General features: G+C 49.4%; 2 protein-coding genes across 3 annotated transcripts in view; both read right to left on the reverse strand.

The window, feature by feature from the left end:
* The window catches only part of LOC141056976 (histone lysine acetyltransferase CREBBP-like), a 41663-nt gene extending 35188 nt beyond the window's left edge, over positions 1–6475 (reverse strand). Inside the window, exons 1-5 of the mRNA XM_073553455.1 lie at positions 6433–6475; positions 1351–1450; positions 1094–1237; positions 889–1006; positions 324–427 (exon numbers count right to left, since the gene is read on the reverse strand). Of these exons, the coding sequence (XP_073409556.1) occupies positions 324–427; positions 889–1006; positions 1094–1237; positions 1351–1450; positions 6433–6475 (509 nt within the window). The remainder of the gene's footprint in view (positions 1–323; positions 428–888; positions 1007–1093; positions 1238–1350; positions 1451–6432) is intronic.
* LOC141057033 (uncharacterized) overlaps positions 1–13518 on the reverse strand; it is a 140270-nt gene extending 126752 nt beyond the window's left edge. The window contains exon 1 of one of the 2 annotated variants that reach the window (XM_073553527.1): positions 12661–13518. In XM_073553527.1, coding sequence (XP_073409628.1) covers positions 12661–12726 — 66 coding nt within the window. In that variant the 5' untranslated portion in view covers positions 12727–13518. Of the gene's footprint in view, positions 1–6518; positions 6779–12660 lie in introns of those variants that run through there. The other variant, XM_073553525.1, reaches the window with a different exon arrangement.
* Between the last annotated feature and the right edge of the window lie 1599 nt (positions 13519–15117).

Raw genomic sequence — 15117 nt, forward strand, 5'->3', positions numbered from 1 at the left:
TCTCAGAAATGCAGATGTAACAATCCAGGTGATACAGCAAGATGATTCAGCAAGTTGTGTGAGCAACAAAGTGGTAAAAAAACTGATGCCTTCCACAGCCTGGTAAGCGTGTCTCTCCTGGGTGAAGATGAATCTAGTAATGGCCACCGGCAGGAAGAGGAGTCACCTGACCAGGAAGTTGAAGGCATGTAAAAGAATTAATAAGCTGCAGTCTTATATAAAGAAAAAGGACAGCAGGTGGCAGCAGACCAAATGCAAAACTGAACATAAAGAAAGGTAACATGACAACTATATAAGCATACAATCATAAGCTTAGATGGGACAGCCCATTCACGAGGCCTTGTTTTTGCAGATGCGACCTTCGCTTCTCTTCCATTTCCTTTTGGATTTTGTAGATTTTTTCAGCGAGTAAATGGTAATATTCAACCTGGATGGAAAACAAAAAAAGAATTATTAGGAAAGCCGACACGGTCGCATCAGATTCCTCAACTACTGCGCCATCTATGCCAACCTGCATAAGAAAAACTTTCTTTGAGTCTTAATTCATACAGAGGCTTAAAAGTTTCCATTGGAAAAAGACTGCACACTAGAAGCTGCCACGTAAATGCGGACATGGGCTGCCTGCTGTTAGCGTCCATCTTATACACGTGGCAGAAATACCATCATGTAATAGCAGAAACCCCTATAGCCAAGGAGTTATGCACATTGGCATTTTCTGTGCGTTTTTTTTCTGTGTAGGGAAACTGCAGCACAGCCCACACGAGTAATGCATTTACCCCATGTAGAAAAGCCGAAGTGACTTCATGATTGTGGGGAGGGGGCACAGAGATCCCACCCTATCCTAGCGATAACATTACAGGATGCTTGTAGTGATTTATCCATGCATACCCTGCTGTTGGCTGACTCGTACATGTCACCCTCCACTTTCCGGGCGTAAGCCACCAGGTTTTCCATCCGCTGATCTTTCAGGGCCGCAGGGTCAGGAACGGGGAAGATTGCTTGTACTCTGCAACAAAAGGAAACAAACATAGCCATAAATATTTGCGTGATCCATTATTGGTGCCCAGCATAAAGCGTCACCGTCTTTACGTACAATTTGTGGACTAGATGGTTTCGGAGATCCTGGGTCACATGCTCATGCCAGGGTTTCCTAACCCCTGTCGAAGGTGGAGCCGCTGTCCGCATGGTACCCATGTTGCCAACAGAGCTGGGATTGTTACCAGCGCCCAACAAGGAGCTGCACGAGAAAATGTGCCAATTAATCCAAAAGGAACGTATGTCGCCTTATACGTTGCTACAGCCATCCCTCGTCGCTCGTAGATGTTACACTGAATAGATGGATCCACTTACTTTGTGTTCGCCAGGACGGGGGGAAGAGACGCTTCATTCATCAGGCTCGTCTGTTGCTCCGTTGCGATTCCTCCGGCGGAGGGGTTTATCGGATTAGCAGCTGGATGGGTAAGCAAAAACGAGCAATTACAGGACAGCTTCACTTTATTATCTATACACTATATACAGAGCTCCTGTGTATGATGTCACCAGTGATCACTATGTTACCTTTGCACTGACACTATATACAGAGCTCCTGTGTATAATGTCACTGGTGATCACATGTTATTACCGGCACACTGACACTATATACAGAGCTGTGTATAATGTCACTGGTGATCAGTGTATTACCTGTACACTATACACTATATACAGAGCTCCTGTGTATAATGTCACTGCTGATGAGTGTATTACCTGTACACAGACACTATATACAGAGCTCCTGTGTATGTCACTGGTGATCAATGTATTACCTGTACACTATATACAGAGCTCCTGTGTATAATGTCACTGGTGATCACTGTATTACCTGTACACTGACACTATATACAGAGCTCCTGTGTATGATGTCACTGGTGATCACTGTATTACCTGTACACTATACACTATATACAGAGCTCCTGTGTATAATGTCACTGATGATCACTGTATTACCTGTTCACAGACACTATATACAGAGCTCCTGTGTATAATGTCACTGGTGATCACTGTATTACCTGTATATTGACACTATATACAAGGCTCCTGTGTATAATGTCACTGGTGATCCGTGTAATACCTGTGCACTGACACTATATACAGAGCTCCTGTGTATAATGTCACTGCTGATCACTGTATTACCTGTACACAGACACTATATACAGAGCTCCTGTGTATAATGTCACTGGTGATCACTGTATTACCTGTATATTGACATTATATACAAGGCTCCTGTGTATAATGTCACTGGTGATCACTGTATTACCTGTACACTATATACAGAGCTCCTGTGTATAATGTCACTGGTGATCACTGTATTACCTGTACACAGACACTATATACAGAGCTCCTGTGTATAATGTCACTGGTGATCACTGTATTACCTGTATATTGACACTATATACAGAGCTCCTGTGTATAATGTCACTGGTGATCAGTGTATTACCTGTACACTGACACTACTGTATATACAGAGCTCCTGTGTATAATGTCACTGGTGATCACTGTATTACCTGTACACTGACACTATATACAGATCTCCTGTGTATAATGTCACTGGTGATCACTGTATTACCTGTATATTGACACTATATACAGGGCTCCTGTGTATAATGTCACTGTGATCAGTGTATTACCTGTACACTGACACTACTGTATATACAGAGCTCCTGTGTATAATGTCACTGGTGATCACTGTATTACCTGTACACTGACACTATATACAGATCTCCTGTGTATAATGTCACTGGTGATCACTGTATTACCTGTATATTGACACTATATACAGGGCTCCTGTGTATAATGTCACTGTGATCAGTGTATTACCTGTACACTGACACTACTGTATATACAGAGCTCCTGTGTATGTCACTGCTGATGAGTGTATTACCTGTACACTGACACTATATACAGAGCTCCTGTGTATGTCACTGGTGATCAATGTATTACCTGTACACTATATACAGAGCTCCTGTGTATAATGTCACTGGTGATCACTGTATTACCTGTACACTGACACTATATACAGAGCTCCTGTGTATGATGTCACTGGTGATCACTGTATTACCTGTACACTATACACTATATACAGAGCTCCTGTGTATAATGTCACTGATGATCACTGTATTACCTGTTCACAGACACTATATACAGAGCTCCTGTGTATAATGTCACTGGTGATCACTGTATTACCTGTATATTGACACTATATACAAGGCTCCTGTGTATAATGTCACTGGTGATCCGTGTAATACCTGTGCACTGACACTATATACAGAGCTCCTGTGTATAATGTCACTGCTGATCACTGTATTACCTGTACACAGACACTATATACAGAGCTCCTGTGTATAATGTCACTGGTGATCACTGTATTACCTGTATATTGACATTATATACAAGGCTCCTGTGTATAATGTCACTGGTGATCACTGTATTACCTGTACACTGACACTATATACAGAGCTCCTGTGTATAATGTCACTGGTGATCAGTGTATTACCTGTACACTGACACTACTGTATATACAGAGCTCCTGTGTATAATGTCACTGGTGATCACTGTATTACCTGTACACTGACACTATATACAGATCTCCTGTGTATAATGTCACTGGTGATCACTGTATTACCTGTATATTGACACTATATACAGGGCTCCTGTGTATAATGTCACTGTGATCAGTGTATTACCTGTACACTGACACTACTGTATATACAGAGCTCCTGTGTATAATGTCACTGGTGATCACTGTATTACCTGTACACTGACACTATATACAGATCTCCTGTGTATAATGTCACTGGTGATCACTGTATTACCTGTATATTGACACTATATACAGGGCTCCTGTGTATAATGTCACTGTGATCAGTGTATTACCTGTACACTGACACTACTGTATATACAGAGCTCCTGTGTATGATGTCACTGGTAATCACTGTATTACCTGTACACTATACACTATATACAGAGCTCCTGTGTATAATGTCACTGCTGATGAGTGTATTACCTGTACACTGACACTATATACAGAGCTCCTGTGTAAAATGTCACCGGTGATCAGTGTATTACCTGTACACTATACACTATATACAGAACTCCTGTGTATAATGCCTCTGCTGATGAGTGTATTACCTGTACACAGACACTATATACAGAGCTCCTGTGTAAAATGTCACCGGTGATCAGTGTATTACCTGTACACAGACACTACATAGTAAGTACAGCTCTCCTGTGTATACCATGGTATATAGCCCACCATGGTATACAGCTCACCATGGTATATAGCCCACCATGGTAAACAGCTCACCATGGTATATAACCCAGCATGATATACAGCTCACCATGGTATACAGCCCACCCTAGTATATAGCCCAGCATGGTATACAGCTCACCATGGTATACAGCTCACCATGGTATACAGCTCACCATGGTATACAGCTCACCATGGTATACAGCTCACCATGGTATACAGCTCACCATGGTATACAGCTCACCATGGTATATAGCCCAGCATGGTATACAGCCCACCATGGTATACAGCCCACCCTAGTATATAGCCCAGCATGGTATACAGCTCACCATGGTATATAGCCCAGCATGGTATACAGCCCCCTGAGAATGGCCCCACAGTCCAGTACTCAGACTGATAAAAAAAAAAAACACTCCTCACCTTCTCCTCCTGCCTGCACTGCTCCCGGCTCCTGCACTGCCTGGCACACAGTGAGTGAGCGATGACGTCATCGCACACCCGCTGTGTCAGAGGCAGAGCGGGGAATGATGGGAGAGGGAGCATCAGCTGACACTCTCTCCTCCATCATTGCCTCCTTCAATGCGGCGGCGGCGGGAGTCGGCCCTAGAGGCAGGCGGGCACTCTGCCTCACAGGGGCCCCATAGCGGCGGCATGATGTGCCGCTAGCTGGGAGCCCCTGGGGGAGCGGGGGGCCCTAGGCAGCTGCCTGGTCTGCTTGCCCCTTACGCCGGCCCTGAGTCTACCTTGTCATGATGGCGGATTAACCCCTTATTGTCCAATGACGGACACAGTCCGTCATCAGACATCTCCCCTGCTATGATGAGGGCTCCGGCGCTGAGCCCGCATCAAAGCCGGGACATGTCAGCTGTTATGAACAGCTGACATGTGCCTGCAATAGGCGCGAGCGGAATCGCCGTCCGCCCTTGCCTATTAACTAGTTAAATCCCGCTGTCAAAGCTGACAGCGGACATTTAAATAGCATTTCCGGCCGCCGGGCCGGAAATGACCTCCACGTGACGGGGGTCGGTGTCATGTTGCCTGGACAACCAGAGGTCTCTATGAGACCTCTATGGTTGTTCCAGGCATATGGCTTTCAGCACCACCTGGTGGTCGGCACTGAGAGCACAGCAGTAAATCTGCTACATATGGGCGATCTGCTCATCGCCCATATGTAGCAGAGCCGATCGGGTTGTGCATGCTTCTAGCCTCCTATGGAGGCTATTGAAGCATGCCAAAAGTAAATAAAAAAAAGTTTAAAAATAAAAAAAATTAAAAAAAAAAACAACTAAAAGTTCAAATCACCCCCCTTTCGCCCCAATCAAAATAAAACAGTAAAAAAAACCCCACATACACATATTAGGTATCGCCGCGTTCAGAATAGCCCGATCAATAATAAAAAAAAAGCATTAACCTGATCGCTAAACGGCGTAGTGAGAAAAAAATTAAAAACGCCAGAATTACTTTTTTTGGTCGCCAAGACATTGCATTAAAATGCAATAACGGGCGATCAAAAGAACCTATCTGCACAAAAGTGGTATCATTAAAAATGTCAACCCGGCACGGAAAAAATAAGCCCTCACCCGACCCCAGATCATGGAAAAATGGAGACGCTACGGGTCTCGGAAAACTGTGCAAATGTTTTTTTTTTAGCAAACTTTGGAATTTTTTTTCACCACTTAGATAAAAGAGGACATAGACATGTTTGGTGTCTATGAACTCGTAATGACCTGGAGAATCATAATGGCAGGTGAGATTTAGCATCTAGTGAACCTAACAAAAAAGCCAAGCAAAAAGCCAGTGTGGGATTGCACTTTTTTTGCAATTTCACCGCATTTGGAATTTTTTTTCCATTTTCAAGTACACGACATGGTAAAACCAATGGTGTCATTTAAAAGTACAACTCGTCAGCAAAAAATTAGCCCTCACATGGCCATATAGACGGAAAAATAAAAAAGTTATGGCTCTGGAAAGAAGGGGAGGGAAAAATGAAAATGCAAAACCAAAAATACCCCTGGTCGTTAAAGGGTTAAAAAAATCTTTTGGCCAAAACAAAAGCTGCTGGCTATGTGTATGATCTGGTGATGGGAACTGTTAATGTGCGATTGGTGAGAAGTGGAGTTTTTCCAAGAGAGAGCGGTGGGGCTGTGGACAGTTCGAGGGGTGGAGCTTGGGCGTCGTCAAAAATTTTGCCATATGAGGCCCCGAAATCCCTAGTGGCAGCCCTGCCCCCACTCACCTCACATACAGTACAGTGCCAGCGCGTCTCCACCTGGTGCTTGCACTCGTTGCAGGTGTACACAAATCTGTCTTGTCCCTGTGTGCGCAGCTCCCTCAGCATGCACAGCGTGGACCACTTGGAGCGACGCAGCGAGGAGAACTCCCAGTGCTTGTCCCGGGCCAGAGACAGAAATGCCTCCCGTCCGTCCACCAATCACAGCTCAGAAGGGGATCCGGATCCACCATGGGTGGGAGGGTTTGGATTGCTAGAGAAGACGGCTCCTTCCAGGTATGTCGTAATTTCCGGGGACGCGTCATACCGGGAGGGGACGTGTTCTGACTTGGCAAAAGCAGGAAGAGAAGCCTCCATTACACATTTTTCTCGGCCGTCTGATGCCGGCGTCTGTGAGCAGCAGGGAGCGAGGTCAGCGGCCTCACTGACAAACAGGAGTGTTTATTAATTAACAGGTTGATGTCTTCTTAGGTTTTCTGTTGAGGGGGCTGATACTTAGGGCTATCTAGCAGGGCTGTGGAGTCGGAGTCAGAGTCGGTGCTCATTTTGGTGGAGTCGGAGTCGGTGTAAAATGGACCGACTCCGACTCCTAAAATATATAATAAATTGGGTACAGTAGTTCAATGCAGAATGTGCTGAATATTTTTTCATAGAAATTTGGGAAAGTTATGAAACGTCCTATAAATGACTGTTCTATTTCTGATCTAAGGCTACATTCACACAGCGGTTTTCCTGCGTTTTTTGAGGATACGTTTTTCAGTTGCAAAAGCAGATCAGCTTTATAAAAAACCGCATCACCTGAAAGGTTTTTGAGCTCATAGATAATGTTTTCAATAGCAAAAGCAGATTAGAATCTATATATCCATATCTGTCTATCCAAATCATATCTGTACCAAAAAGAATGAAAGCCGGGTAGCACACATACTAACACTTTTTTTTTTTTTTTTAGCACCAGTCAGGTACACCTCATAGCTGCCCAAAAGGACGCCCAGGACAGGCATTGCTCGTCTTCAGTAACATCAACTGATAGTTGGAATAAATAGACTGCATTCATCACCACATCTTCTTAAGGTGCAGGCTTTATTTTCAAGTGTAGGGGTGTGCAGTATGAGGTTCTGCAGCAGCTGAGGTGTGCAGTATGAAATTCTGCGGAACAGTATGAGGTTCTGCCCCCCCCCCCCCCCAGGTTTGATCCTGGCTATGCCCATAGTGTGAATGTAGCCTGAGGATCTAGGCTTTATCTTAGCCGAGATAAGTCATAGTGTGTGTGTGTGTGTATATATATATATATATATATATATATATATATATATATATATATATATACACATACACACACAGTGCAGACCAAAAGTTTGGACACACCTTCTCAATCAAAGCGTTTTCTTTATTTTCATGACTATGAAAATTGTAGATTCACTCTGAAGGCATCAAAACTATGAATTAACACATGTTGAATTATATAATTAACACAAAAGTGTGAAACAACTGAAAGTATGTCTTATATTCTAGGTTCTTCAAAGTAGCCACCTTTTGCTTTGATTTCTGCTTTGCACACTCTTGGCATTCTCTTGATGAGCTTCAAGAGGTAGTCACTGGAAATGGTTTTCACTTCACAGGTGTGCCCTGTCAGGTTTAATAAGTGGGATTTCTTGCCTTATAAATGGGGTTGGGACCATCAGTTGTGTTGTGCAGAAGTCTGGTGGATACACAGCTGATAGTCCTACTGAATAGACTGTTAGAATTTGTATTATGGCAAGAAAAAAAGCAGCTGAGTAAAGAAAAACGAGTGGCCATCATTACTTTAAGAAATGAAGGTCAGTCAGTCCGAAAAATTGGGAAAACTTTGAAAGTGTCCCCAAGTGCAGTGGCAAAAACCATCAAGCGCTACAAAGAAACTGGCTCACATGAGGACCGCCCCAGGAAAGGAAGACCAAGAGTCACCTCTGCTGCGGAGGATAAGTTCATCTGAGTCACCAGCCTCAGAAATCGCAGGTTAACAGCAGCTCAGATTAGAGACCAGGTCAATGCCACACAGAGTTCTAGCAGCAGACTCATCTCTACAACTACTGTTAAGAGGAGACTTTGTGCAGCAGGCCTTCATGGTAAAATAGCTGCTAGGAAACCACTGCTAAGTACAGGCAACAAGCAGAAGAGACTTGTTTGGGCTAAAGAACACAAGGAATGGACATTAGACCAGTGGAAATCTGTGCTTTGGTCTGATGAGTCCAAATTTGAGATCTTTGGTTCCAACCACCATGTCTTTGTGCGACGCAGAAAAGGTGAACGGATGGACTCTACATGCCTTGTTCCCACCGTGAAGCATGGAGGAGGAGGTGTGATGGTGTGGGGGGGGGGCTTTGCTGGTGACACTGTTGGGGATTTATTCAAAATTGAAGGCATACTGAACCAGCATGGCTACCACAGCATCTTGCAGTGGCATGCTATTCCATCCGGTTTGTGTTTAGTTGGACCATCATTTATTTTTCAACAGGACAATGACCCCAAACACCTCCAGGCTGTGTAAGGGCTATTTGACCAAGAAGGAGAGTGATGGGGTGCTACGGCAGATGACCTGGCCTCCACAGTCACCAGACCTGAACCCAATCGAGATAGTTTGGGGGGAGCTGGACCGCAGAGTGAAGGCAAAAGGGCCAACAAGTGCTAAGCATCTCTGGGAACTCCTTCAAGACTGTTGGAAGACCATTTCTGGTGACTACCTCTTGAAGCTCATCAAGAGAATGCCAAGAGTGTGCAAAGCAGTAATCAAAGAAAAAGGTGGCTACTTTGAAGAATCTAGAATATAAGACATATTTTCAGTTGTTTCACACTTTAATTATATAATTCCATGTGTGTTAATTAATTGTTTTGATGCCTTCAGAGTGAATCTACAATTTTCATAGTCATGAAAACAAAGAAAACTCTTTGAATGAGAAGGTGTGTCCAAACTTTGGTCTGTACCGTATACATGTATACAGTGTATTACATATTTACAATTTATTACAGTTTTTTGTGTTCTAAAGTTGTTTTCCAATAAATAGATATTATGTTCTATCTAAATATCTTGATTATTGGATCATAGAAATGATTAAATGTCTGATGTTCACAATGTACTACAATACATTCTTCACTTAAATATAAGCAATATGTGTGGGAGTCGGAGTTGGTGTAAGGGAAATTGAGGAGTTGGAGTCGCAGGTTTGGCTTACCGACTCCACAGCCCTGCTATCTAGTGGGATTTGGGGACTTAATGTTTGTGTGATCTGGGAGCTTTGGGGGGTTAATAAATGCTTGTGGGCTAATGGGGTTAATGCATGCCTGCGGGGTCTGGTTGGGTGCCAGGGGATTAATGCATGCCTTCGGGGTCTGGTTGGGTCCCGGGGGGTCAATGCACGTTTGTGGGGCCTGCTTAGACTCCAGGGAGGTTAATGCTTGCTTGCAGGGCTTAGTTCGACCCTGCATTAACCCCCCCAGGAGCCCAGAAGACCCCACAAGCGTGCATTAACCCTCCCTCCGTGACCCCAACCAGACCCCACAAGCGTGCATTAACCTCAGTTTGTGGGGTCCGGTAGCCCCGGGCCCCGATCACTGATGGGGGGCCCACCAGAGCTACGCTACTGTAACTGTATCAGCGTGCACAGCGCGCCCATAGTTACATTCTGCAGCAGAGCAGGGAGAATCGATCTCCCTACTCTGCCGCCCAGCCGCTATGGGCTCCTAAGAAGGCGGTGGGGGGTCCTGGTGCCAGCAGTGCGCCCCCCACTCACAGCCAGCAATGTCGTCCTGGGCTATTCTGTGCGCACAGGACCTGTGATGAGGTCACGGGAGGGGCGGAGTCAAGGGGTCACATGATCAGGGGCTTCAGCGGCTGCAGGGCTCTGCTGTGCTGGTTGTCATGGTGCTGGATGAGGTGAAGTAAGTTTCTGTGTGGGCTCAGGAGGGGTTTACAGGGTGGATGTTGCAGAGCTGTGTGTGTATGAGGTGTACAGAGCGGAGCCGTGTGTGTAGAAGGTGTACGGAGCAGAGATATGCATGTATGAGGTGTACAGAGGAGCAGAGCCGCGTGTGTATGGGGTGAGCGGAGCAGTTTGTGTACGGGTCGGGGTGTACGGAGCAGAGGCGCGTGTGCACAGCGTGTACGTAGCAGAGGCGCGTGTACGTAGCAGAGGCGCGTGTACGTAGCAGAGGCGCGTGTACGTAGCAGAGGCGCGTGTACGTAGCAGAGGCGCGTGTACGTAGCAGAGGCGCGTGTACGTAGCAGAGGCGCGTGTACGTAGCAGAGGCGCGTGTACGTAGCAGAGGCGCGTGTACGTAGCAGAGGCGCGTGTACGTAGCAGAGGCGCGTGTACGTAGCAGAGGCGCGTGTGCGTAGCAGAGGCGCGTGTGCACCGCGTGTACGTAGCAGAGGCGCGTGTGCACCGCGTGTACGTAGCAGAGGCGCGTGTGCACCGCGTGTACGTAGCAGAGGCGCGTGTGCACCGCGTGTACGTAGCAGAGGCGCGTGTGCACCGCGTGTACGTAGCAGAGGCGCGTGTGCACCGCGTGTACGTAGCAGAGGCGCGTGTGCACCGCGTGTACGTAGCAGAGGCGCGTGTGCACCGCGTGTACGTAGCAGAGGCGCGTGTGCACCGCGTGTACGTAGCAGAGGCGCGTGTGCACCGCGTGTACGTAGCAGAGGCGCGTGTGCACCGCGTGTACGTAGCAGAGGCGCGTGTGCACCGCGTGTACGTAGCAGAGGCGCGTGTGCACCGCGTGTACGTAGCAGAGGCGCGTGTGCACCGCGTGTACGTAGCAGAGGCGCGTGTGCACCGCGTGTACGTAGCAGAGGCGCGTGTGCACCGCGTGTACGTAGCAGAGGCGCGTGTGCACCGCGTGTACGTAGCAGAGGCGCGTGTGCACCGCGTGTACGTAGCAGAGGCGCGTGTGCACCGCGTGTACGTAGCAGAGGCGCGTGTGCACCGCGTGTACGTAGCAGAGGCGCGTGTGCACCGCGTGTACGTAGCAGAGGCGCGTGTGCACCGCGTGTACGTAGCAGAGGCGCGTGTGCACCGCGTGTACGTATCAGAGGCGCGTGTGCACAGCGTGTACGTAGCAGAGGCGCGTGTGCACAGCGTGTACGTAGCAGAGGCGCGTGTGCACAGCGTGTACGTAGCAGAGGCGCGTGTGCACAGCGTGTACGTAGCAGAGGCGCGTGTGCACAGCGTGTACGTAGCAGAGGCGCGTGTACGTAGCAGAGGCGCGTGTGCACAGCGTGTACGTAGCAGAGGCGCGTGTGCACAGCGTGTACGTAGCAGAGGCGCGTGTGCACAGCGTGTACGTAGCAGAGGCGCGTGTGCACAGCGTGTACGTAGCAGAGGCGCGTGTGCACAGTGTGTACGTAGCAGAGGCGCGTGTACGTAGCAGAGGCGCGTGTGCACAGCGTGTACGTAGCAGAGCTCTGTGTGTATAGGGTGTGTGGAGCAGAGCCGTGTTTGTATAGGGGGTATCAGGTGCAGTAATAGGGACACATACGGCAGCAGCGGCTCAGCATTGGGGTATCAGGTGCAGTAATAGGGACACATACGGCAGCAGCAGAGGCTCAGTATTGGGGTATCAGGTGCAGTAATAGGGACACATACGGCAGCAGCGGCTCAGTATTGGGGTATCAGGTGCAGTAATAGGCACACATACGGCAGCAGCAGAGGCTCAGTATTGGGGTATCAGGTGCAGTAATAGGCACACATACGGCAGCAGCAGAGGCTCAGTATTGGGGTATCAGGTGCAGTAATAGGGACACATACGGCAGCAGCAGAGGCTCAGTATTGGGGTATCAGGTGCAGTAATAGGGACATATACGGCAGCAGCAGAGGCTCAGTATTGGGGTATCAGGTGCAGTAATAGGGACACATACGGCAGCAGCGGCTCAGTATTGGGGTATCAGGTGCAGTAATAGGGACACATACGGCAGCAGCGGCTCAGTATTGGGGTATCAGGTGCAGTAATAGGGACACATACAATGTGATTGGTGAGAAGTGGAGTTTATCCAAGAGAGAGCGGTGGGGCTGTGGACAGTTCGAGGGGTGGAGCCTGGGCGGCGTCTCAAGGGGGCCCCGATAATTTTGCCATATGAGGCCCTGAAATCCCTAGTGGCAGCCCTGCCCCCACTCACCTCACATACAGGACAGTTCCCGCCGTCTCCCCCTGGTGCTTGCACTCGTTGCAGGTGTGCACACATCTGTCTTGTCCCTGTGTGCGCAGCTCCCCCAGCATGCACAGCGTGGACCACTTGGAGCGACGCAGCGAGGAGAACTCCCAGTGCTTGTCCCGGGCCAGAGACAGAAACGCCTCCGTCCGTCCACCAATCACAGCTCAGAAGGGGATCCGGATCCACGATGGGTGGGAGGGAGTTGATTAGCTGATTGCTATGGGAGACGCTACGGCTCCTTCCAGGTATGACGTAATTTCCGGGGACGCGTCATACCGGGGGTCGTGTTCTCTCTAGTGATGGGAAGTTCGGCTCTTTTTTGGTGATTCGGCTCTGCTCACCATAAAGAGCCGGCTCTTTAAACGGCTCTTTTTTTTTAAATAGAAATCCGGTTTCCACAGTCCTGGCTCTTCTCTCTGACTTGGCAAAAGCAGGAAGAGAAGCCTCCATTACACATTGGTCTCAGCCGTCTGATGCCGGCGTCTGTGAGCAGCAGGGAGCGAGGTCAGCGGCCTCACTGACAAACAGGAGTGTTTATTAATTAACGGGTTGATGTCTTCTTAGGTTTTTGGTTGAGGGGGCTGATACTCGGGGCTATCTAGTGGGATTTGGGGACTTAATGTTTGTGTGATCTGGGAGCTTTGGGGGGTTAATAAATGCTTGTGGGTTGGTGGGCTAACGGGGTGAATGCACGCCTGCGGGGTCTGGTTGGGTCCCAGGGGGGGTTATTGCACGCCTGTGGGGTCTGGAATGTCCCGGGGGGTCAATGCACCTTTGTGGGGCCTGGTTAGACTCCAGGGAGGTTAATGTTCGCTTGCAGCGTTTGGTTCGACCCTGCTGTAACCCCCCCAGGAGCCCAGAAGACCCCACAAGCGTGCATTAACCCTCCCTCCGTGACCCCAACCAGACCCCACAAGCGTGCATTAACCTCAGTTTGTGGGGTCCGGTAGCCCCGGGCCCCGATCACTGATGGGGGGCCCACCAGAGCTACGCTACTGTAACTGTATCAGCGTGCACAGCGCGCCCATAGTTACATTCTGCAGCAGAGCAGGGAGAATCGATCTCCCTACTCTGCCGCCCAGCCGCTATGGGCTCCTAAGAAGGCGGTGGGGGGTCCTGGTGCCAGCAGTGCGCCCCCCACTCACAGCCAGCAATGTCGTCCTGGGCTATTCTGTGCGCACAGGAACTGTGATGAGGTCACGGGAGGGGCGGAGTCAAGGGGTCACATGATCAGGGGCTTCAGCGGCTGCAGGGCTCTGCTGTGCTGGTTGTCATGGTGCTGGATGAGGTGAAGTAAGTTTCTGTGTGGGCTCAGGAGGGGTTTACAGGGTGGATGTTGCAGAGCTGTGTGTGTATGAGGTGTACAGAGCGGAGCCGTGTGTGTAGAAGGTGTACGGAGCAGAGATATGCATGTATGAGGTGTACAGAGGAGCAGAGCCGCGTGTGTATGGGGTGAGCGGAGCAGTTTGTGTACGGGTCGGGGTGTACGTAGCAGAGGCGCGTGTACGTAGCAGAGGCGCGTGTACGTAGCAGAGGCGCGTGTACGTAGCAGAGGCGCGTGTACGTAGCAGAGGCGCGTGTACGTAGCAGAGGCGCGTGTACGTAGCAGAGGCGCGCGTACGTAGCAGAGGCGCGCGTACGTAGCAGAGGCGCGTGTACGTAGCAGAGGCGCGTGTACGTAGCAGAGGCGCGTGTACGTAGCAGAGGCGCGTGTGCACAGCGTGTACGTAGCAGAGGCGCGTGTGCACAGCGTGTACGTAGCAGAGGCGCGTGTGCACAGCGTGTACGTAGCAGAGGCGCGTGTGCACAGCGTGTACGTAGCAGAGGCGCGTGTGCACAGCGTGTACGTAGCAGAGGCGCGTGTGCACAGCGTGTACGTAGCAGAGGCGCGTGTGCACAGCGTGTACGTAGCAGAGGCGCGTGTGCACAGCGTGTACGTAGCAGAGGCGCGTGTGCACAGCGTGTACGTAGCAGAGGCGCGTGTGCACAGCGTGTACGTAGCAGAGGCGCGTGTGCACAGCGTGTACGTAGCAGAGGCGCGTGTGCACAGCGTGTACGTAGCAGAGGCGCGTGTGCACAGCGTGTACGTAGCAGAGGCGCGTGTGCACAGCGTGTACGTAGCAGAGGCGCGTGTGCACAGCGTGTACGTAGCAGAGGCGCGTGTGCACAGCGTGTACGTAGCAGAGGCGCGTGTGCACAGCGTGTACGTAGCAGAGGCGCGTGTGCACAGCGTGTACGTAGCAGAGGCGCGTGTGCACAGCGTGTACGTAGCAGAGGCGCGTGTGCACAGCGTGTACGTAGCAGAGGCGCGTGTGCACAGCGTGTACGTAGCAGAGGCGCGTGTGCACAGCGTGTACGTAGCAGAGGCGCGTGTGCACAGCGTGTACGTAGCAGAGGCGCGTGTGCACAGCGTGTACGTAG

Source organism: Dendrobates tinctorius, unplaced genomic scaffold (genome assembly GCF_039654945.1).
Source record: "Dendrobates tinctorius isolate UK_male_01 unplaced genomic scaffold, ASM3965494v1 ptg000202l, whole genome shotgun sequence".
In the NCBI taxonomy this organism is placed as follows: domain Eukaryota; kingdom Metazoa; phylum Chordata; class Amphibia; order Anura; family Dendrobatidae; genus Dendrobates; species Dendrobates tinctorius.